This window comes from Vipera ursinii (assembly GCF_947247035.1).
Source record: "Vipera ursinii genome assembly, chromosome: 7".
In the NCBI taxonomy this organism is placed as follows: Eukaryota; Metazoa; Chordata; class Lepidosauria; order Squamata; family Viperidae; genus Vipera; species Vipera ursinii.
In genome coordinates, this window is record NC_139521.1 from 15,200,229 (window position 1) to 15,224,070 (window position 23,842).

Genomic DNA, 23,842 nt, shown 5'->3' on the forward strand with positions numbered 1-23,842 from the left:
GAAGAAGAACCTTAATTGTTCTCATACATATTTTGGAGAGTAAGTTAGAGAGAAATTGTTAGACCAACAGCACCTTAATAAAAAAAAATCTACCCCCTTTTTTATTTTGGCCATATTAAAAGGTCTATCTAAAAATATTGATGGCAGAATCTTTTTACTGGCATTATTTTATTCACTCTTTCTTGTCTTCAAAATCTGCGACATATGACAACAGGGCACTGAAAACAACATAAGAGGTATAACTTTCAAATTGTTGTATACTTGTACTATACCATTGTTCACATACGTTTACATAGCTTGCTTTCTTATGCAACCCTAAGTCTTTAGTTGTGAGGAAGGAACTAATAAGAAAACTACAAAATAGTCCAACCTTTTTTTTTGCAGTTTTTCCCTAGCCTATACCCTGTGAATAAATATTAATTCTCAATATCCCGAGGCAAATTCCATCACTCTCAACCAATGGTTTTACGGATAAATAAATTACAAAATAAAGCAAAAAGAAGCAGAAGACAAGAGCAGTTAACACATTTAAATTTATTTGCAGAATCATCAACAGCTATTTCTCTTGTCAGAGCATTCAGGATTCTCACTGAATGTTTTAATTTATAATTCAGACAGTGGTTTCTATTAAGTGTTTCTACTGAAGAATTGGTACATCCCATTAAAAGTAGCTCTGTCAATTTTATTTGCCAATCCAAATGGAATTTAGGTTGATATTTTAGCTTTTAAACTAATTTAAAACAATTCTGACAGTAGTTGAAAAGGACTCCTGGGTATTAATTTATTTGTCTAAAAACTAAATGGTTTAAATACTTAAATCTGTAAATTATAGTAGAAATTAAAATGAACAAACCCTTGTATTTCCCCTCTGGAAAATGAGTTTAATTTTAAAAAACATTCTCATAATGTTTTGTGCTGAATTCAAAATTATATCTAGCTTTGTCTTAACTGTTATGAGATATTACTTCAAAAGATAATACAATTAACAAAATGTTCAAAAGAATTTACTAGGAATGATTTTCTTTTATACATAACCAATTATATCTGATTTTATGATCAGGATCAGCCTTTATCAGTACTATGATGAGAAACCACAAGAAAAGCCTTGAGCTAATTTGGATGTAAAACAAAATAAAGGCTGTGGCAAATTGTGGGACATTCTAAACAAGAGAAATTGGGGATGGGGAAAAGAAAGAAGGAAAATAATCTGCTCCCTGATAAGAATAGAAGGGTAGAAATGAGAAGAAAGAGGACAGAAAAAGTCACAGGACCAATTTGGGATAAAAGGATGAATGAAAATGATGACTGCTTAGAAAAAACACACAAACAATTACAACTGCATAAAGAATTGTTGTTTCTCTCACTAATTAGAGACTTAGTGATCAATATGAAGGTGATAAGAAATTCTAAATAGAGGATGACAAACCATTTTTTGATCTTGTTAAGAGTGGTTCTTGCTAAAAAAAAAGGCTTAGAAAAAGGAAAGAAGTAAAAGAAATGGGTGTGGAAGTATAAACAATACAGGAACAGAAACTATCACCTATGAAAAAGTATTAGATGCAAAGTGGACCTAAGAAAAGAGGATGCAAAACTGTAGGAATCAAACTAAAAAGAATTTTGTTGCAGAGCACCAGAATGTATGGAGTTGAACTAGAGGGAGGTATAAGAAAAAATGCTTGATAGAGCTGAACAATTATGGAATATTTGAATATGGAGCTGACTATTGGTTGTTGCATGTGGTAAGAGTAGTATATTATTGTGTAGTGGGTTTTGGAGGCATTAACCGGACCGATCTAATGCAACACTATTTTATTACAGCCAAAACAGAACTGAAAGTAACCAACAGAATGACAGTTATTTATACTTCCTGCCTCTAGGCAGCGACCAATCAAATCAAAAGCTGTTTTCCCACTCAAACTTAAACTTAACTTTCTCTCCAAAAGAGTTGGAGACACATTTAAATCAAAACACCTTAACTCTTGATATCAGTACATAACACCCCTTTGCCCTGAATAAAGTAATCTCTTGTACACTTTATGCACATAGTCTTTGAGGTAGACCAGTGGGTTGCAAATTCTGCCGGAACGCTGCAAGGCTGTTTGGGTTTCCAGCTCAACTTGCTGGTTATCTGCACTGGGTATACCTGTGCCACTATGTCCGTTTGAGTCATTTGACAGCAGAGGCAGTTCAAAGATCTGTGGAGCCTCTGTCTCTGCAAACACAGTCTCAGCAGGTGTGGGCAATGCTGGAATAGCAGCTTCGCCTGATGTGTCTACAGTCCTTCTGAAATCTGCTCCTGATCTCTGCGTTGTCTGCTGACACCACAACTGGTCAATTTGGTGTTGGATCACATGACCATTGTCCAGGGCCCCCTCATATGATAGTGGCCCTGACACTTTAGTAACTGTGGCAGCCACTCAACGTGCCCCCTGCCCATAGTTCCTAGCCCAAACATGCTCAACCAGCTGTAGATTCCTGGGTGGCTTGGGTTGCGCCGTTTCCACAGCAATTCTGTCAGGATGAAGGTGGTCTAACTTTGTAGTGAGCCAATGTCCCCATCTTAACTCAGCTGGGCTGCGACCTGTTGCGTTACTTGGCATTGTGTGCTGGCACAGGAGAAAGTTTGCCAGGTGATGATTCCAGTCTCCTGTTGTCAGCATCCGTTCACCATCCGTTCAGCTTGGCCGTTGGAAGCGGGATGGAACGGAGCCGAAGTAGTGTGTCTGATCATATTAGCATTAAGGAAAGACTGGAAGTCCGCCGCTGTGAATTGTGTCCCGTTGTCTGATTTAGGTCTGGGGGCTTGTTGAATGGCTTTTAACTTAGCCTCTGATGGATGGATTCCAGCAGCATCTATCCGGAATCCCAAAAACTCAGTAGAGTCCACACCAATTTGGCACTTGTCTTTAACTTCAACCCTGCTTCACCAAACCGTTGAAGCACTGCCCTGAGGCGTTCTGCTAGGACTGCTGCTGATTCTCCCTCAATCAGGACATCATCAAAATAGGGGCAGATGCCTGGTATATTTTTAGTGTCCGTTCCATAATGCTCTGGAACAATCCCAGGGCAACACTTACCCCAAACTGCAGGTGATGAACTCTGAATGTCCCTCTGTGAGTGAAGATTGTCTGCGCTTCTGCTGTGGCATCATCGACTGGCAACTGGTATACCTGTGCGAGGTCTAGTTTGGCAAACAGGCAATCTCCTTGAAGTGATGCAAGGATGTGGCTTACCCCTGCAACTGGGTAAGCGTGTTGCTGTAGTGCTTTGTTTATTGTGCACTTGTAGTCTGCACAGATGCGGATGTCCCCATTAGGCTTCACTGGGGTCACTATGGGAGTCCCCCATGAGCTACTAGTTACTTGTGCTACTAGCACAAGTTGGAGCACTCCCAGCTGTACTAGTTTGTCCAGCTCCGCGTCAATCTTAGGCTTTAACACAAAGGGCACTCTGCAGTTTTATCCTAATTGGAGTGACAGCTGGATCAATATTAAGGGAGATGGGTGCCCCTTTTTTATTGTCCCAGGCTAGGACTGAACACATCAGCATACCCTTGGCACACTGCTGTCAAGTCAGCTGTTTGAGTGCGATGGATGCCAGTTATGCGGATGCCCAAGGCTTTGAACTACTCCAATCCAATTAGACTGGTGTGCTGTCCATCAACAACTACAACATTGAGGGGACCCTCAAACTCTTTGAATTTGATCCTTACGGTGGCTTCACCTCTCACAGACATGCGGCAATTTTGAAAATCTGTTAGAATGAGGTTTGACGGTTTGAGTTGAACTTGCTTCTTGCCTTCACTGCAGATATAGCTAAAAGTCTTGTAAGAAATGATGGATAGAGCTGACCCAGTGTCTAGCTCCATGGAACAAGGCACCCCTTGCAGATGGATCTGACAAAATGTGCTTCCTACTAATCTGTTGAATATATTATATAGTCTTTTTAGAAAATAAGCAGCAATGATGTGTCATTTACAGAATAGGCTGAACTTGCCAGTGAATCTTGTCAAAACAAATGAGAAAAGAACATCTTCACACACACACACACACACACACACACACACACACACACACACAAACAAACACAAACACATACATACATACATGTGTGTGTGTATGAAGATGTTCTTTTCTCATTTGTTTTGACAAGATTCACTGGCAAGTTCAGCCTATTCTGTAAATGACACAAATCAAAATTCTTAATAACACACACACACAAACACATACATACATACATACATATATGTGTGTGTATGTTATTAAGAATTTTGATTATAATAAAGTCAAATAGAAACTAAAATGAATGAAAGAAAAGATAATAGGAAGGAGTAAATATATATGGAAAAAGAAGAATGATTTTACTGATGAGTTAAAAAAATCATTCCAAGAAGCTAATAGCAAATCATTTCTGTGATGTTGCCAATAAAGCTGTATGAATTTAGTCACCAGCAACTGAGCTCAATTTGAGGACTTATATCACCTATTATCTATACCATTGTGTTTTCTTCCCACTCATCCAAATAATTAAGTGGCTGAAAATATTTTGAATTAAATTCTCTGGCTGAATTCTGCATTCAATTAGATCATATTGCTTTTAAGTCTCAATTTCAAATCAAATTTTACCCTCTAAATCTTGAATTCAAATTGGAATTTGGCTGAGTCACACATCTCAAATTGATAAACTGAACTTTTGCTTCTGCAAAGAATATAAATGTAAAAGATCTGATTTGGGGAAATGATATAATTATAAGCTTTAGATAATTGTTTTAGTGAAAACTCAGTGACTTCTCTGTTAAAATATTCGTAGGGCACTGCAACTGTAGTAAGTATAACAAATATGTGTCCAGAGATTTTTAAAAATTGAAAATATATAGAAGAAAACTCCTTAGTTCTCTTCTACAGATAACTTGCACATAAGATAGGAAGTTATTCTTAATATTTGACTTCCTTATACTTGTATTCAAAATAATTACTTCCTTTTTTGAATCCTTCATTGAATAGGACACCGTTTTGTTTCAGAAACATTTTTTGATGTTTCACATCATCATTATCATAACTCCAATATACCATCCATTTCCTTGTTTAAGAACACATAGTGCTGTACGTTTTCAATGCAATTTTTATAGAGTTCTTTACATGTTTGGCATACCCATTCTAAATGGTTATCTCAGTAAATAATAATAAATTTGGAATATCATGTGGTATTAGATTTGAAAACTGTATATACAATCCACATAGGGGAAAATACTACTTTCCTGGCCACCAAAAGCCATTTGTTTTCCATTTCTTTTGTGGTATAGTAATGTAGTAGTTCTGGCTTAATAATTGGGACTGGCAACTCCATCGTTAAGTGATATAGTCACTGTGTGACACATCACAAGACTGCAACAGATTTATGATCTCACTTTCACTCCAATCATTAAGCAAATCATGCATGGTTATTCAGCAAGACATCATGTCACTGCAACCTGTGATTTTACTACCAGCTTCTTCATTAACTCTGCTTGTTGTAAGTCAGATGTGAAAGCACCCAAATGGTGATCTGCAGCCTGCTGTGATGGTCACAAACACCTGCAAAGTGCCTGAATCTCAATCACTACTGATCATGGAGTCCTGCAACAGTCAAAATGTGAACACCAGTTGTACAATTGCTTTTTCAGTGCTTCTGTAAACTTTGAACAGTCACTAAACAAGCAAGGACTCCCAGTATATTCTTTCCAAGTTGCATATAGCTCTTTATGTTTTAGCCAGAGACATAAACTTATGCAGTTAGTTTATTACCTCTACAATACTCACTGTTCTCTCTCCCCTTAGTAATCCCTTCTTTCTATTCTGCTTTGTAAAATAAATAAAATAAAATATTTCAACCAGAAAAAAATATTTATTTTATTTGTACCCTGCCATTATTATTTTTACAAATAACTCAAGGCATTGAACATATCCACCACACTGTCCTCCTCCTGTTTTTCCCACAACAATCTTGTGAAGTGTATAAAGGTGAGACACAATTACTGGTCCAAAGTCACCCAGCTGGATAAGGTGGGAGTTGAACTCACAGTTTCCCATTTTCTAGATCAAAATTAAATTATGATCTCTAGGAAAAACAGAAGGCAGGGGACTTTTTCTAATTAGAATAGTCCTGAGAGTACTGTATATGAAGTTGTTTGAATTACTTCTACTAAAAACAGTATGCAGAAAATTCCTTAAAATTAAAAAGAAAAATTTTCATCAGTCATGGCCATTTATACATGCTACATATTACTAATATGTTCAGTATGAAGCAGTTTACTCACAGAATAGTTTGCAAGTAAAGAAAAGCAGCCAGATGCTGTTCTACCTTTAGAAATACTAAAAATGGAAAATTGATTCCTAAAATAGAAAGCTACAGAATGGAAAAGGAATTTATTTCTTGGTTCTAATCTCAAAGGGGATGTACTTTTAATATTTTAAATCTCAGCTGCCACCATAAAAGTGTGTATAAATAAACTTTAGATCTGCTCACTTAGTTGCTGTCATTCTATCAGGATCTGTCACTGTGAGGGAGATGACGAAAGCCCCCTTATCACACCATGTCGCTGCACAGGGACGCTTCGTTTCGTTCATCAGGGTTGTCTACATCAGTGGATTAAGAGCTCAGACACACGTTGCTGTGAACTCTGCAAGTATGACTTCATCATGGAGACTAAACTTAAACCTCTCCGAAAGGTAAGATGAAAACAATCCAACCAATTGTAATCTGTCATTACTCTTTCTTTTCCATGTTGTCTGATAGGTTAAAATGGCTCTATACATGTTGATTGGTATTGTGCAATCTGTCCCTTATATTGTTTGTGTAAAAGGAAGCCAGCTGTTACTTCCGGAGAGCCATGGTGGTACATTGGTTAGAATGCAGTATTACAGGCTGACTCATTGTTCACTGCCAGGAGTTCAATTCTGATCAGCTCAAGGTTGACTCAGCCCTCCATCCTTCTGAGGTCAGTAAAATGGGGACCCAGATTGTTGGGGGCAAGATGCTGATTCTGTAAACAGCTTAGAGAGGGCTGTAAAGCATGTAAGTCTGTGAAAGTGTATAAAGGTGAAGCGGCATATAAGTCTAAGTGCTATTGCTATTGTAAAATAATTACAAATCTGATCATGTTATCCAGAGACTGGATTTCTAGATTGAATGACACTATTGGCCTTTGGGTAATATGTTGGAGGCTGAATACCTTACAGTGGGGAGAAGGCAAGACAGTCTTAAACTAAGTTTCTTTTTGTTGAGGTTTTAAATATAATTCCAATTTAACACAGTAATATGATTACTACCTAGTCATGTATTCAAGCCTTCTTCCCTTCTGTCCCATTAAACTTCATAAGAAGGTCATTGGTGTCTGGGAGTTATATTCAAACCTTTTGAGTGGACGAACACACAGCCCAAGGACCTCAGATTGTGGACCTGCTATAGTTCTGTGCACTGATAACAGTATTATTTGAATAGCATTGCTGATAGGGTTGCCTAGTAAACATGTTTAGATATAAACCCCAAACAAGCATTTTATAACTGTGAATCATTCCATACCACATAGGTTTTTGCAGATTTTGCAGGACTTTTAACCACAGCCAAATTTGGCAAAATATTTGCTATTATGGGAGGGCTCTTACTGTTTTATTTTATCAAATTCTTTGTTCAGCAATTTGGGAAAAGAAAATGCAAATTCTTTTGTGCATTACAAAATGAAATCATGCATGTATTGGTAATAGAATATATTCAAATCTGTATATACAGTATGCCATGATGCATAGAACTGCAGAAGAGCAACAGATTATATTAATAAAAAATAAAAGCAATTATTTAAAGAGATATATCCTAAAAGTTATTGACATTGGTTTAAAACATATTTATGATTATAAATATGTATTAAAATTATTTAAACACTTCAAAAGGTAGAAATATGGAGGTTTGTCAAGCATTTTGTCTATACTAGTGTTAGAAGCTTTCTCAATTGTATTTGTTAAGAAGGAAAAAACATAATTTTTGCAAAACACATGTATTGCTTACATCAAACCATTATTAAAAAACAGGAAGACTTAGCATATATTGATAAAGGGTGTAATGGATGCTATAATAAAATTTAAGCCTATAATAAATACGCAGCATGTAAAATTCTGTTTTTTCTGTGATTACTTTATTATATAATTTTATTTTTATGTAGTTATTTGCTTGCTTGTTTATCTTATCTGCTTATTTAGAACAGTGTTCAAATAACTCTAGTTAAAAATTTGCACTAGATCATTTGCATTATTTATCTTGGTGAAACCTAGGATGTTTATTTATAAACTGCATGCTTTGGCATTGCAGAGGCTGAATTTGTGGAATTAATAAATTAATACTTTTATAATTTTGCATCAGTAACTACACATGCATTCATAATTTGTGACAGTTATATAAACTGAAATTGAAACCTACATGAACTTCAGATGTTCCCGATTTATTTCACTAATCTTTCTAAATTGATCACTAATCCTATTCAGCCATTTGAGTAAGTCAGATCTATAAACTATTCTGGGCCTTCCTCTTCCACTCCTTTCATAATGTATAGATTTTTATACTATTGTTTGAATAGTACTGCTCTACTGAGAAAAAGCTTAAAAATCTGTTCGTACAGATAACAACAAAATTTTACTTTTAGTGATACTAGTTATGTTAATAGCAAGAAAACGTTTTGGCAATGTTTTCATTGGTTGGTTAATTCCACTTGCAGAATAGTTATAGAAAAAAGTATGTTTAGTTCACACACACACACACACCCGTTTTATATATTGTATTCTAATTCTTCTATGACGCGGTGGCTCAGTGGGTTAGGATGCTGAGCTTGTTGATCAGAAGGTCGGCAGTTTGGTGGGTCGAATCCCGAGTGCCGCATAACAGACTGAGCGCCTGTTACTCATCCCAGCTTCTGCCAACCTAGCAGTTCGAAAGCATGTAAAAATGCAAGTAGAAAAATAGGGACCACTACGGTGGGAAGGTAACAGTGTTCCGTGCGCCTGTGGCGTCTAGTCACGCCGGCCACATGACCACAGAGACGTCCTCGGACAAACGCTGGCTCTTCCGCTTCGAAACGGAGATGAGCACCAGCCCCTAGAGTTGGAAATGGCTAGCACGCATGTGCGGGGGAACCTTTACCTTTAACATTCATTGGTTTATGTTAGCCTTTTCTAATCAAGTGAAACACACTAGTTTAGTCAACGTAAACATTGATAGCAGTGGCTTGTTAAAAATATCACAATTCTGTATACAGCGCATTCATAAGTATTCAGACCCCCCTTCACTCTAGCCACTTTCATCCACTGGTAAGGAGTTCCCAAACATTCATCCCTGCCCTAACCAGCGTCTCCTCTGGTTCTTACTCAAAAGGTGGGGGGGCAGGGCAGAGGAATAAACAGTTCAAAACACCTATCCTATCTAATAGACTGAGTCATGCAGTCAATTATCATTCTTCACCCTTTCCGGAGCTAACAAAAATGCAGACAAACTCAAAAGGTGGGTGGGAAGAGTCTACAGCACACTGCCACTTTACTGTTAGCCTCTCCCCTGCCCAAACATCCCTATTTCCTCAAAGTTCCAAAGTCCTCTTTGGCCTCTGCAGATGGAAATGTTTTCATTGTGGTTAACTTATCATAGCATACTGGAAACATTCCCAGTGCTAGTGTGTTTGTAGTTGTTAATTACATTGAACCAAAATTCAGATAGCTATCAAACTCTTTGTCTTCACAGTTATCACAGAAATGAGCTTTACCATTAAAACGATATTATTCCAAAATGATTGATGGATTTTAAAAATATAAATTGTAGCTTTCATAGGGTAGATAAAATGTTCATCTCATTTAATTCAGTGAGGTTGAAAACAGTGGTTTATTATTGGGTAATAATTGTTAAACAGAACTATGTTTAGATCAGGCAGTATAACTTTCTGTAAGAAACAGAATTCTGAATATTATGGTTCTTTGTCATTCATTTTTCCTGAGCATAGAGATGAAAGCTAAAATTGGATCAACCTGTTTTTCTGTTTGTATCCATGTCCTTGATCCAAGCTGTATTCTTGTTGTATTTCTTTGTCCCATAGTTGCACCCAGAACTACACTGTTTCTTCTTTATCAGATGTTGATTGGTTAATTGCATTCTCTACATTAATGCATTGGTAGAAACATTTCTGATTTTACTGAACTTCAAGGTTCTGCCTGTAGTATGCAAGTAAAGCTTCATATCTCCTAATCGTCTTGCTATTACTGTTGTGTGCTGCTTTATTATTTCCCATTCTTCCTTGATTTTCATTGTTCCTAGGTAATACTTCTTAATCAATAAATATGGTCTTCTTGTTCTTTAATTTCTTTTCTTTCATCTGTTTTATATTTGCTATAATGTGTTTTAAATGCTTTAATCATCTTGGAAACTGGCAATATATTTTCAGTAGTGATTTGGCTTAAAGTCCTGTTTTTTTAAAGGGCTCAATAGGCCTATTTAAGGGGACGTGGTGGCTCAGTGGGTTAGGATGCTGAGCTTGTCGATCAGAAGGTCGGCAGTTTGGTGGGTCGAATCCCGAGTGCCGCGTAACAGAGTGAGCGCCTGTTACTCATCCCAGCTTCTGCCAACCTAGCAGTTCGAAAGCACGTAAAAATGCAAGTAGAAAAATAGGGACCACTACGGTGGGAAGGTAACAGCGTTCCGTGTGCCTTTGGCGTCTAGTCATGCCGGCCACATGACCACGGAGATGTCCTCGGACAAGCGCTGGCTCTTCGGCTTTGAAACGGAGATGAGCACCGGCCCCTAGAGTCGGAAACGACTAGCACGCATGTGCGGGGGAACCTTTGCCTTTACCTTTAGGCCTATTAATTATTTTTGAAGGCTTTTCATCAAAATTGGAAAGAATCTCAGTTGCCATGTGTTATTGCAAGCTTTCTGTTTATTATCTTCTGCCCTTAGGTATAGAGCAGGAGTAGGCAACCTCGGCTCTTTTATGACTCATGGACTTCAACTCCCAGAATTCCTGAGCCAGCATGGCTCAGCTTGGAAACCTCTCCCTTTTCCCTCAGCGTGGCTGGCTCAGGATTTCTGGGAGTTGAAGTCCACGATTCATAAAAGAGCCAAGGTTGCTTACCCCGGGTCTAGAGGGAGTTAAATATGAAATCCGACAAGTTCTTTTCTAGCAGGCAGTTCTAGGTGCTATAGCCAGCTTTCAATGGTAGGTTCTAAGTTGGTCACATTTCTGTGATATGTAGTTCATTCCATCTTTATGATGGTGCCTAGCATTAAGGTAGAAATTCTTTAATTACTTCAGAGTTACAGTGACCTGCTAAAATACATTTAATTAGTATATTCCTTTGCTGAAAACATATAACACTAAAAACATAGGGATGTGGTGGTGCAACAGCTTAATGATGCTGGAACTGATGGCCAGAAATGGCCTGCACACCAGTGGTTTGAGCCCGGCTGTATGTGAGGAGGTGAGCTCCTACCACTCACTCTCCAGCTCCTCCCCACCCGGTAGTTCAAAAGCATGCAATATTGCAAGTAGATAATTGGGCATCACTTTGGTGGAAAGAAAAACCTTGCTGCATTCATGTATGCTGGCAGCAGAAGCTGGTGTTGGACCGGGCTGGATGCGAGGCAATGCAACACGAGGCTAGTTGAGGCAAGGCCAGCAGAGGAGCCTGGAAGAGCCAGTAATCCGAGCGCCGCTAGTCAGATGGTGTAAGCTAGTTCATCTCCTGCGGTGAGCCAGGGATAGGCACGCACGTGCTAAACAGAATGAACTAGCCATGTAGGCTCTCAGGACTGCATTGTGGGTATCATTTGTAGATTTCCGTGACATTGTATGCCATATGCTAGAAGGCTTTTCAACTTTTTCACCCATTGTACCACTTTTAGGATATGGCAACATCCGAGTACCGCCAGTCGCCTAGCAAGGTGTCAAAAACTTGATGACAAAAAAAAGAAAGAAAGAAAAAAAGTGAAGTACAGGTAGTCCTCAACTTACAACAGTTCACTTAGTGATTGTTCGAAGTTACAATGGCACTGAAAAAAGTGCCCCCCAAGCCACAGCCAAGCAAGGCACCTGCCTGCCTGCCCAGCGGCGCTCTTCCTCCTGTCCGAGGTTTTCATTGTTGTGAGCATTTCTGTTGAGGATTGGCAGCAGGGGTTGGGTGGGGGTGTGTTTGGTTTTTTTCCCCGTCTGCTGGGTGGTTGCAGCAGGTTTTGGTCACTTCACATGACCCTGGGACACTGTGACCATCATAAATATGAATCAGTTGCCAAGCATCTGAATGTAAATCACCAGATCCTGGAGATGCTGCAACATTCCAGCTGATCGGTGCTTCTTCTGAGCTCAGCAGAAGCACCAGGATCAGCACCGAGCTCCAGCTGGAGCCTGGCACTGATCCTGGCGCTTCCGCTGAGCCCTGACAGCCCTGCAGCTCAAGCCGTCTCTCGCTCAGGCTTGTGCGGTGCTGCCACCGGTTCAGCTCATTCCTCTCCCCTGCTACCACTTTTCTAGGATGGTTGCGTACCACCTGCTAGGTGCCAATGTACCACAGGTGGTACCTGTACTACTGGTTGAAAAGCTATGTGCTAGATAAATAAGTAAGTAAGTAAGTAAGTAAGTACTTTCAACCTAAAGAGAAGTCTAACAAGGTATGTAAAAAAAATCAGTTACAAAACTGTGCACAGTATCATTCTTTGCTGAAATTTGTAATAAACAGCAAATATTTACTGATAGTTCAGCTTCATGCTTCCTGTGAACTACTCTCATAATTTAAAACTATGCCAGGCTGTATTGACTCTTGAAAGCAGCATTCTCTGTGGAGACAGCTGGTGTTGAAAAACTTGGACTTCTTGGTGTTTTTCCCCCCCTGTTCAGCACTTTAAGCCCTTCTTAGTCCTGCAGGTGACCTGTACAAATTCTTCAGCGAAAGAGGAAATTTCTGAACAGTCCTAACTATAATATATTGCTAGTATTGTTCTACCTATTGCTTTGTGTAGCTATAAATCTTTGTACGTTCTCATCAGCTTTTATAATAAGGATCATAATGAAATGACAAGTAATATTGGTTAGGTTAACTAATACTGATCTTCTCTGGGAGTAATTTTATTTTTAACTAAATTGGTAACATCTCTGCTATTCCATGCCATAATTGAGAGGTCTGTGTTTCCCTTAATGTTTAGTGCAGCTAGGAGATGTTGTCAAGGTAACCTGCCTCAGTGTTTTCTTTCGAACAATAAGCTGTGGCTGTGACATGGCTAACCTTAAATCACTGTCATTCTTGGTCACTTGTAAGGTCAAATGCTTCACCAGTTAAGCACAAAGGCATGACACTGACTTTTCCCTCTTCTTTATTTGTTCCCATGTCATTAAAGAAGACATCATAGGGGAACTGCATGGATTAGACATTTTAAATCTAAAGCAATGTTATAACATTTATAGACAATTCGAAGAAAGTACGCAAAAACTAGTGCTCTTTGTTCAGAGCTATATTTGTTTTCTTTCTCACTGGTTCAATTTAAGTAGCCACCTAAGTAACATGAAATGTAACAAACAAAAGCAACACATAAAAACCGACTCCCTCAACCCCTCCATTAATTACATTAAAACATATTGCGTCCCTGGCAACTTCCTCCAGTCCCAAACAATCAAAATCAAATATAATGAATTCCTTTAGAACAGGGGTCCCCAACTCCTGGTCAGGGGAACGGTACCGGGCCACGGCATACCAGCAACTGGTCCGCACAAACAAGCAAAGCCCCATCCGCTGGATGCAGGCAGCACACAAAACCACAGCCCCTCCAGTCCGCAGAAAAACCTCTCCACATAACCGGTCCCTGGTGTCCAAAAGGTTGGGGTCCTCTGCTTTAGAACACAAAATGGTTACTCTGCTGGTTCTATAGATGAGAAGAGGGAGGGAGAAGGAGGAGGAAAAATTTAAAAATATGACCATCCTATTTAATAAATGTAATTTACATAATAGAAGAAAGAAGAAAGTGAAAGACATCAAACCAGTTAACTAAAGCTCTCTTATCAAAAAGCTTGGACAAAGAAAGAAATGTACATGTTTTCATTCAAATGGGCCTCAGGAAAATAAGACTCAAACAATAATCAGACTTACTACGCCCTCTTGTGGACTTTTTCCTATCACTGCCTCCAACTAGACAATAAAATTTATATTTTCTTATTTGCTTACCCTCTTCCCTGTTTATATTTTCTTTATATTAAAAAAATATGTAAGTACCAACTTATCTGTTTCATTGTTTGAAAGAAATCATAAATGTAATTTTTAAGCAAAAAAACCCCCAACAACATACATAAATCCATATATGTAAAATCTTTTCTTTTTTCTTTAAGCAAAGGAATAATACAATGCAAAAAACAAACACAAAGAGTCACATTTTATGTTGGTATTCTTAAATTCATGTTCCATTCTGGAACCTAGAAATTGTCCAAGTTCTGTGATAAGATATAATGCACCCAGCAATGGTAGTTAATTCTTGTAGAAAGCTGTTTAAACTGCTATTTAGAGATGTTACGTGGTTGCTCCCCAGGCGTATAGTCATTTACTCATAGAGTCACAGCCTTGGAAAATAGCCATAAACGGTTCTTTAGAATACACAGAGACCAAGTGAATTTAAAATAACAGCAGAACTTTACTGATTACGATGTATATCTATTTGTTCCTCCACGCACGTGTGCACACACATACTCGTCTACATTTACCGCAGTCCTCAACTAGGCTGGCAAGCGCTAACCAGAGGGATGGAAGCCACCAAGTCTGCATCGAAATATGACAAAGAGTGTGCAGGCTTCAGGACCCCTTTTATCCACCAGTGTCCTTGCTTTTTTGATTCACAAGACTGGCAGCTACTCTTGTTACAATCCGGTAGCATTTGATGGGATTTGGGGAGGGATTTCCCATATGCCCAAGTTCGTTTGTCTGGTTTAGGTGACATTTTCCCTTTGTTTCCTTAACAACTTAGTTCCTTATCTACCTCCTGAAGGGATCTTTTAGGCAACATTCCTGACTATCCACCCTGCTTACATGACTCCATCTTCTTTAGGCAGGGCAGCTTCAACCTAGTCTTACATAGATGCTCTTTCTTTTATTGAAATCTTTTATATCCTCAGAAAGTAATCTCTGTTCCTTGCTTTTTTAAAAAAATAATTTCAACCAGACTCGAGGTATTGATTGTCCGGCAATATGGCTCTCATTTCTGCTTAGTACTGAGCAGTACTGTACCATCCATATGACAGAATGTCTTTATTGTCTCATTCTTTTTGAAGTTCACTGCAAAAGAGTAGTTTCCCTTCTGAACATTTGTGAGATAACTCATTCGCAAAAACTTTTCTGCTTATACTTTCATTTGTCCTGATTGTATATTACTATTTTGTAATTTTTGTTTATATTGTGGACCCTTTAGGACAAGGTTTTGTGGTTGATGTTGTTATCAATAAGAGTTTAGCAATTGCAGTAGAAACAAATCCAATAAATAATTCAACAAAGACATTAATCTGCCAGTAAATATGCAGATTTCATCTCCAAGTGATTAAATTTATTATACTGCTAATATATAGTTTTGAAGCTTCAAATTATATACAAGATGATAAGGCTAAATTACTATATAATAATTCTTCTAATTTAGCTGAAAGTTGTAAAAGAGACAAATTTCAGATTTAATGCTAATAAATAATGCACTAATTTTAAACCTTTCGACATTAGGAGAAAATGACTCTATGATGGTAAAGGAATTTAAACAAACCTAATGCAAATAATTGAAGGCAACTTAATTATAGGATGCTTTGTAAACATAAATTAAATCTTGATATGTCTATTAAAAGACTCTCTATACAGTAGGGTGGCAGTGAATTCTGGGAGTTGAGGTCCACAAGTCTTAAAAGTTGCCATGGTTGGACATCCTTGCTCTAAAGCAAGTCTGGGGAAAAAAAACCTGTTCCCAGCCTTTGGAAAGCATGCAGTTTTATTTCTTTATGATAAACAAACAGCAAAATGTGACATTCATCTTTGCAGAAATTGCTAAATTACAAGCAAAGTGTATTAGTTATCCAGATTTTTTTTTAAAAAAAAAGATAGGTGAAAAAGCTATTAAGGTAATATTTACTATGAAATATTGCTTGCAAGAGAAAATTCATTATTCTTAGACTCCTAAACTGATCCTATAAATTTGGCAAGCATAACAACTATTAGTATTTTAGAATATAGAACATTGTTCTTACTGCAATCAAGGTTTTTTTTTAACAAAAATCTCTTTAACAAAATATGGATGTATGAATGGCAGGAGAGTTGCAACCCAATTAATTGATCGTGAAAATTTTAAGGTGATGAACTCTTTGTGCTAGATATATATAATATACAGGGAGTGCAGAATTATTAGGCAAGTTGTATTTTTGAGGATTAATTTTATTATTGAACAACAACCATGTTCTCAATGAACCCAAAAAACTCATTAATATCAAAGCTGAATATTTTTGGAAGTAGTTTTTAGTTTGTTTTTAGTTATAGCTATTTTAGGGGGATATCTGTGTGTGCAGGTGACTATTACTGTGCATAATTATTAGGCAACTTAACAAAAAACAAATATATACCCATTTCAATTATTTATTTTTACCAGTGAAACCAATATAACATCTCAACATTCACAAATATACATTTCTGACATTCAAAAACATAACAAAAACAAATCAGTGACCAATATAGCCACCTTTCTTTGCAAGGACACTCAAAAGCCTGCCATCCATGGATTCTGTCAGTGTTTTGATCTGTTCACCATCAACATTGCGTGCAGCAGCAACCACAGCCTCCCAGACACTGTTCAGAGAGGTGTACTGTTTTCCCTCCTTGTAAATCTCACATTTGATGATGGACCACAGGTTCTCAATGGGGTTCAGATCAGGTGAACAAGGAGGCCATGTCATTAGATTTCCTGCTTTTATACCCTTTCTTGCCAGCCACGCTGTGGAGTACTTGGACGCGTGTGATGGAGCATTGTCCTGCATGAAAATCATGTTTTTCTTGAAGGATGCAGACTTCTTCCTGTACCACTGCTTGAAGAAGGTGTCTTCCAGAAACTGGCAGTAGGACTGGGAGTTGAGCTTGACTCCATCCTCAACCCGAAAAGGCCCCACAAGCTCATCTTTGATGATACCAGCCCAAACCAGTACTCCACCTCCACCTTGCTGGCGTCTGAGTCGGACTGGAGCTCTCTGCCCTTTACCAATCCAGCCACGGGCCCATCCATCTGGCCCATCAAGACTCACTCTCATTTCATCAGTCCATAAAACCTTAGAAAAATCAGTCTTGAGATATTTCTTGGCCCAGTCTTGACGTTTCAGCTTGTGTGTCTTGTTCAGTGGTGGTCGTCTTTCAGCCTTTCTTACCTTGGCCATGTCTCTTGAGTATTGCACACCTTGTGCTTTTGGGCACTCCAGTGATGTTGCAGCTCTGAAATATGGCCAAACTGGTGGCAAGTGGCATCTTGGCAGCTGCACGCTTGACTTTTCTCAGTTCATGGGCAGTTATTTTGCGCCTTGGTTTCTCCACATGCTTCTTGCGACCCTGTTGACTATTTTGAATGAAACGCTTGATTGTTCGATGATCACGCTTCAGAAGCTTTGCAATTTTAAGAGTGCTGCATCCCTCTGCAAGATATCTCACTATTTTTGACTTTTCTGAGCCTGTCAAGTCCTTCTTTTGACCCATTTTGCCAAAGGAAAGGAAGTTGCCTAATAATTATGCACACCTGATACAGGGTGTTGATGTCATTAGACCACACCCCTTCTCATTACAGAGATGCACATCACCTAATATGCTTAATTGGTAGTAGGCTTTTGAGCCTATACAGCTTGGAGTAAGACAACATGCATAAAGAGGATGATGTGGTCAAAATACTCATTTGCCTAATAATTCTGCACTCCCTGTACTTTACACATTACAGTGCTGATATGATAAGCCATGTTTTCTTCTAACTTAGTTTGCAAAATAAATTATTGTGGCTAAATTCACAGTAGGCTAAATCCAAACAACCCACATTATTATTTATTTTAATTATGCCCTACTGTATTTCTGTGAACTTATGAGAGAATGTATGATCATCTCCCCAGTTTTATTCCAACAGTACTTTAAAGTGGGTTAAAATGGAAAAAAAAACTTTTGTCAAGGAAGTCTTGTGGTCCAAAAGCAATACATTTCTTGTAAATCAAGATTGTAGATGCTTGTGAAAGAGCGAAATCTGATTTCCGTTTTAAAAATATTCTTGAAAACCTTTAGGGAGTATCTAGGGCATTTGAACAACTATTGTCTATATGACCTAAAAGATGATAATCTAATAATCTAAGGGAGATTATTCTATAATGTGGGTGCTACAACTAAAAAAAATGCTTGTGGGTTGCATGCCCTCTGACCTCAGTGGCCCCTAGGGCAGGGGTAGGCAACCTTGGCTCTTTTATGACTCGTGGACTTCAACTCCCAGAATTCCTGTGCCAGGAATTCTGGGAGTTGAAGTCCATGAGTCATAAAAGAGCCAAGGTTGCCTACCCCCGCCCTAGGGGATCACTAGCAGACAAACTTGAGAAGAATATACTGGATGGGTTGGACAAGCTAATTACATATGGGGAAGACCTTTATAGGTTGAAGCCACCACTTTGGATTGATCCAGCAATCTGTTTGCTAGTTCATGCAGAAATGGTAAAACAAGGATAATCCAAGGGAAAAAAAACCTATGATCCGCCAATATAGAAGAACACATGATTCTTGATTTCATTACATTTTTCTGATATTTTGATTTTTGATTCGGTGTTGTATAAATCAGGTGTATAAACCAATATAAGGTGGCACCATGGCTCAGAGGTTAAAGATAATGAGCTTGTCAGCTGGAAAGCTGACATCCTGGGCTTGAGACCTGAGCATTACGTGACCGGATGAGCTCCCATTACTTGCCCCAACTCCTGCCTACTTAGCACTCAAAAGCATGCAAATGCAAGTGGATAAATAGGTTCACTTTCTGTGAACCTCGACGTATAGAGATGCTGGCCACATGATCATGGAAATGTCTTCGGACAATGTTGGCTACTTTGGCTAAGAAAAGGAGATGACAAGGGAAACCTTTTAAAACCGATAACGTGTGTGTGTGTGTGTGTGTGTGTGTGTGTGTGTGTACATATACATATGTTTGTGTGTATATATGAAAGTGTGTGTATGAGTGTGTGTATATATATCTGTGTGTGTGTGTATAGATTAGATAGATAGATAGTAGGGACGTGGTGGCTCAGTGGGTTAGGACGCTGAGCTTGTCAATCAGAAGGTCGGCAGTTTGGCGGGTCGAATCCTGAGTGCCGCGTAGCAGAGTGAGCGCCTGTCACTCGTCCCAGCTTCTGCCAACCCAGCAGTTCGAAAGCACGTAAAAATGCAAGTAGAAAAATAGGGACCACTACGGTGGGAAGGTAACAGCATTCTGTGTGCCTTTGGTGTCTAGTCATGCCGGCCACATGACCACGGAGACGTCCTCGGACAAGCACTGGCTCTTCGGCTTTGAAACAGAGATGAGCACTGGCCCCTAGAGTCGGCAAAACACTGGTACAATTTAGAAAGAAAATACCTTTACCTTACTGTAAGAAGAGGTAATGGTAAAATACCTTTACCTTTTACTGCTTAAGTAAAAAAAATCAGATGCAGTATGGTGAAGAAAAACATGAAATTTCTTTTATAAATTATTCTCTGCTACCCTCTAGTGTCCAATATCCTGTACTCACAGGATCAGCATTTCATAAAAAAGGTCCAAATAAGTAGTGTCAAGCATAGAAACAAAGCCACTAAATGATACAGAAGGATCCTTACAGATTTATAAAACCATATATGTGACATATTTCCTTGCTTATTAATATATCTACACATTCCAATCACACAGAAACTAGATATACATACATATCAAATGAAAAAAAAACACATGAATTCAAACATTTGTATGTGTGTATATACTTACATACACATACAGACAATTGCATGCATGCATATAAATCACATATGAATTGTAGATCAAATGAAGCATTTCAAATTTTATATTTCAACATCAAGTAGATTCAAAATCATTACAAAATCTATCCCTATAAGAAGATTCAAAACAACATTAATATTCTTTGCTAGAAACTTGGCATCTTTTGCTAAAAAGTATTTTATCAAAAGCGTTATACAAAAAGCACTTAGATTGTCCCCTCTGCACGTTTGACATCTGTGGTCTAAATCAGGGCTTTTCAACCTTTTCACCAATTGTACCACTTTTAGGATATGGCAGTATTCGAGTACCACCTAGTAAGGTGTCAAAAACTTGATGATCAAAAAATTTTTAAAAAGTGATAAAGTACAGGTAGTCCCCAACTTATAACAATTTGTTTAGTGACTGTTCAAAGTTACAATGGCACTGAAGTGACTTATGACCATTTTTCACACTTATGACCGTTGTAGCATCCCCAGGGTCATGTGATTTATATTTGGATGCTTGGCAACTGATTCATATTTATGATGGTCACAGTGTCCCAGGGTCATGTGATCCCCTATTGCAACCTTTTGACAAGCCAAGTCAATGGAAGGGCTGCTGGTGGCCAAGTGCTAAGGCGAGACTTCCTTCAGACCCTCCCTCCCTTTCATTCCAATCTCCCTCCCTCTTCTCTTCCTGTTTCCCTCCCTCCCTCCTTCCCTGCCTCCCTCTTTCTTATTCCCATCTCCTTCCTTCTGAAGGATGAATTTGAAACAACACCCACCCCCCTATTTTCCCTCTTACATATATTTATCAAACAAGGAAAAGCATCCAGAGACAGAAAAAACAAGCTGCTGAGGGAACTAGCTTAAAATGTGCATTCCAGCTACTGGCTAGAAAGGAAAGTTAAGAAGCTGGCAGCCAGCACTTAAGAAAAATTGGGGAAAAAGGTAGCAAGTACTGGATGCCGGCTAAGGCAGCCTCCTCAAATGGCTCCATTCATAAGTAAAGGAATGCTACAGGCAAAGTCCATCCAGGATAAAAATACTTCAAAATCCCTTGCAGCAAAACTTACAGCTAACAATAACAGAGTAATAGAATTAGAACCAGTAACCCCTCACCCCAAAACCCAACACAAGCCATCAGCCACAATAGAAATTGCCAAACACTCCTTAAGAACACAAAGCCCACATTGCACAAAGTCACAAAAATCACATAACAATCCTTCCGCTCTCCCGGTTTGTTGTTCAGCTGCTCCAGAGCCCAACTGCTGAAACGGCACTTCGCTTCTGCCAGTAAACACCTCTCGAGCAGCTGGATTCCTCTTGTCTATTTCAAATGGCAGCGCTTCATTTTTCCCCCTTTTCTCTTAAAGGTATAGCCTCCCAGCTGGAAAGCAAGCCCCCAGCTTTTTCTTCCAACACTTCCTTCCTTTCCGTTTCCCTCCTTCCCTCCCGCTCTCTACCTCCCTCTTTTTTATTGCCCTCTCCTTCCTTCCTCCCGTCCTCCATGCCTCACCTCCAGCCGATGCTGCCTTTCTTCATTCCTTGTGGAGCGCCACCCCTCCCCCGCTGTATTTCTTGCCTGTTTGTCGCTGCCACCTGTGTGCGCGCCTGGCATGGATGGCTGCCACAGAAGTTGTAGATTGGCTCCTGGCTGCTCTGTTTGATCTCTCCTCTCTCTCTCCCCCTTTCTTTTCCCTTTGGTGCAGCTCCAGCTAACTCCTCTTCCCAAGACGGCATCTTTTTTCTCTCTCTCTTCCCCCCAAACTGCCTCCTTGTTTAGCCTCTCCTGTCTCCGCCCCCTCTCCTCCTTTCTCTTCCAGGTGAGACGGAACTGCCGATCCTGGGGCCTTTGCCTCACCCCAGCTGCCCTGCAGCTCCTGAGGACTCTCTCATGGCAAGTCCCGCGCTGCACCGCTTTGGCTCGTTCCCTCCCCGGCTACACTTGGCTGGGCTGGGCAGGGCCGCATACCACCTGCCAGGTGCCAATGTACCACTGATTGAAAAGCCCTGATCTAAATGATTATTATATCTTATTAGGGAAAATGTAGGCTAAAATGGGTCAAACATAAGGCAGACTTAAACTTATTAAATTGCTCATTATACTTGAGAAGCTGTCAGAACCTCAGGAGATGTTTTCTCCACAAAAGAAAATGTGGGAAGTACTCAACATGTTTATATTTTATGTGTCAATGCTTGCCAACATCGGATGTTTTTGCATTGACGATAGATGGAAAGGTAACCATCTTTTTTATTTCGCTTTTAGAGTTAGATGATGCTGGGAGGGGGGATGTGAATGTGAGTCCAGTTAGACATAACAACACTCAACTTAGCCTGAGAATCAAGGTTATTGAGCCCAGAACTGATAAAGAATTGGTGGGCTGGAGAGCTGGAGAGAAAGCCTGCACTTCAAGCTAATTGGGAAATGTGATTTATGACTGTTAATTGGAGGAGGGAATTGTGCTTTTATACTAGGTGTCCAGAGGAGGGGAATTCAATTTTTGGCTTCGATTATGCAGTGCCGATGTTATGCTACTCAAATAAAAGATGCTCTAAGGTCAACAAAGCCTTGAAGTTCTTTTGAAGAGTTTCATCTGTCGGAACCATTATGTCTATAATAATATGAATTTAACAGCTCTGTGCAGCACTTCAGAGTCAATCTCCAAAAAAGAAAAAAAAAACCTTTTGCGGGATACAGGAGTGTAAGGTTGTACCTGTTGGCAACACTATGTGGCTTTTTTTCCTCAGAATTCCATGGGGAAGCCTTGTAATGCCCCCCAAAATTGTAGTTGCCTAAGGCATTAAAAAGGGATGCATTGACTCAGTGGGTTAAGACGCTGAGCTTGTTGATCAGAAGGTCAGCAGTTTGGCAGGTCGAATCCCAAGTGTCGCAGAACAGAGTGAGTGCCTGTTACTCAGCCCAGCTTCTGCCAACCTAGCAGTTCGAAAGCACGTAAAAAATGCAAGTAGAAAAATAGGGACCACTATGGTGGGAAGGTAACAGTGTTCCGTGCACCTTTGGCGTCTAGTCATGCCGGCCACATGACCACGGAGACATCCTCGGACAAGCGCTGGCTCTTCGGCTTTGTAATGGAGATGAGCACCGGCCCCTAGAGTCGGAAATGACTAGCATGCATGTGCGGGGGAACCTTTACCTTTACCTTTTTAAGGCATTGAAAGCAGTTATGCAGTGCACATTGCCACCTGCATTAAAAAGGGTGATCAGATCTGACCGGCTGCAAGCTCAAGTACTTGATTATGTCACATAGAGGAGCAAGGAGCAAGGTAAGATCATATCTCTTAAGCAATGTTTCCCAACATCAGCAATTTTAAGTTTAGCAGACATCAACTCCCAGAATCCCATAGCCAGCATGGGTATTTTTTTCCTGTTTCCTCAAATGGTAGTTTCACTTAAAACAAATATTCCTGAAAGTAACAAGGGCTCAAGCCATAAAGGGCCTTGTAGATAATAACCAGCACCTTTTTGGATCTAGTGATCAACCATAACATAGGTTGATCACTAGATCCAAATATAATCCCATAACATAGGGATTGTTCTACTAAACCAGTTAGAATTTCCCAGCATGTAGACAGCTGCATTACTGTATATGCCATCTGCAACTTTTAATTCATTTTCAAGGGCATCCCCATATGAAGCAAACTGCAGTAGTCTAACTGAAATGTGACAAGTCTCATGTGTCACTTCAGCACTTCCTGTTTCAGACCAGGAGCACCTGATAAGTGCCATAGCAGCTGCTGCTAACCAAAGGTTTTCCTGGTCACAACTTTCATTTGCTGTTCTAGCAAGAATCCAGCAGAAACCCCAATAA

At 39.4% G+C, this 23,842-nt stretch overlaps 1 protein-coding gene across 1 annotated transcript in view; it reads left to right on the forward strand.

The window, feature by feature from the left end:
- MARCHF1 (membrane associated ring-CH-type finger 1) overlaps positions 1-23,842 on the forward strand; it is a 55,066-nt gene that overhangs the window by 15,413 nt on the left and 15,811 nt on the right. Inside the window, exon 2 of the mRNA XM_083367881.1 lies at positions 6,527-6,707. Coding sequence (XP_083224007.1) covers positions 6,527-6,707 — 181 coding nt within the window. The remainder of the gene's footprint in view (positions 1-6,526; positions 6,708-23,842) is intronic.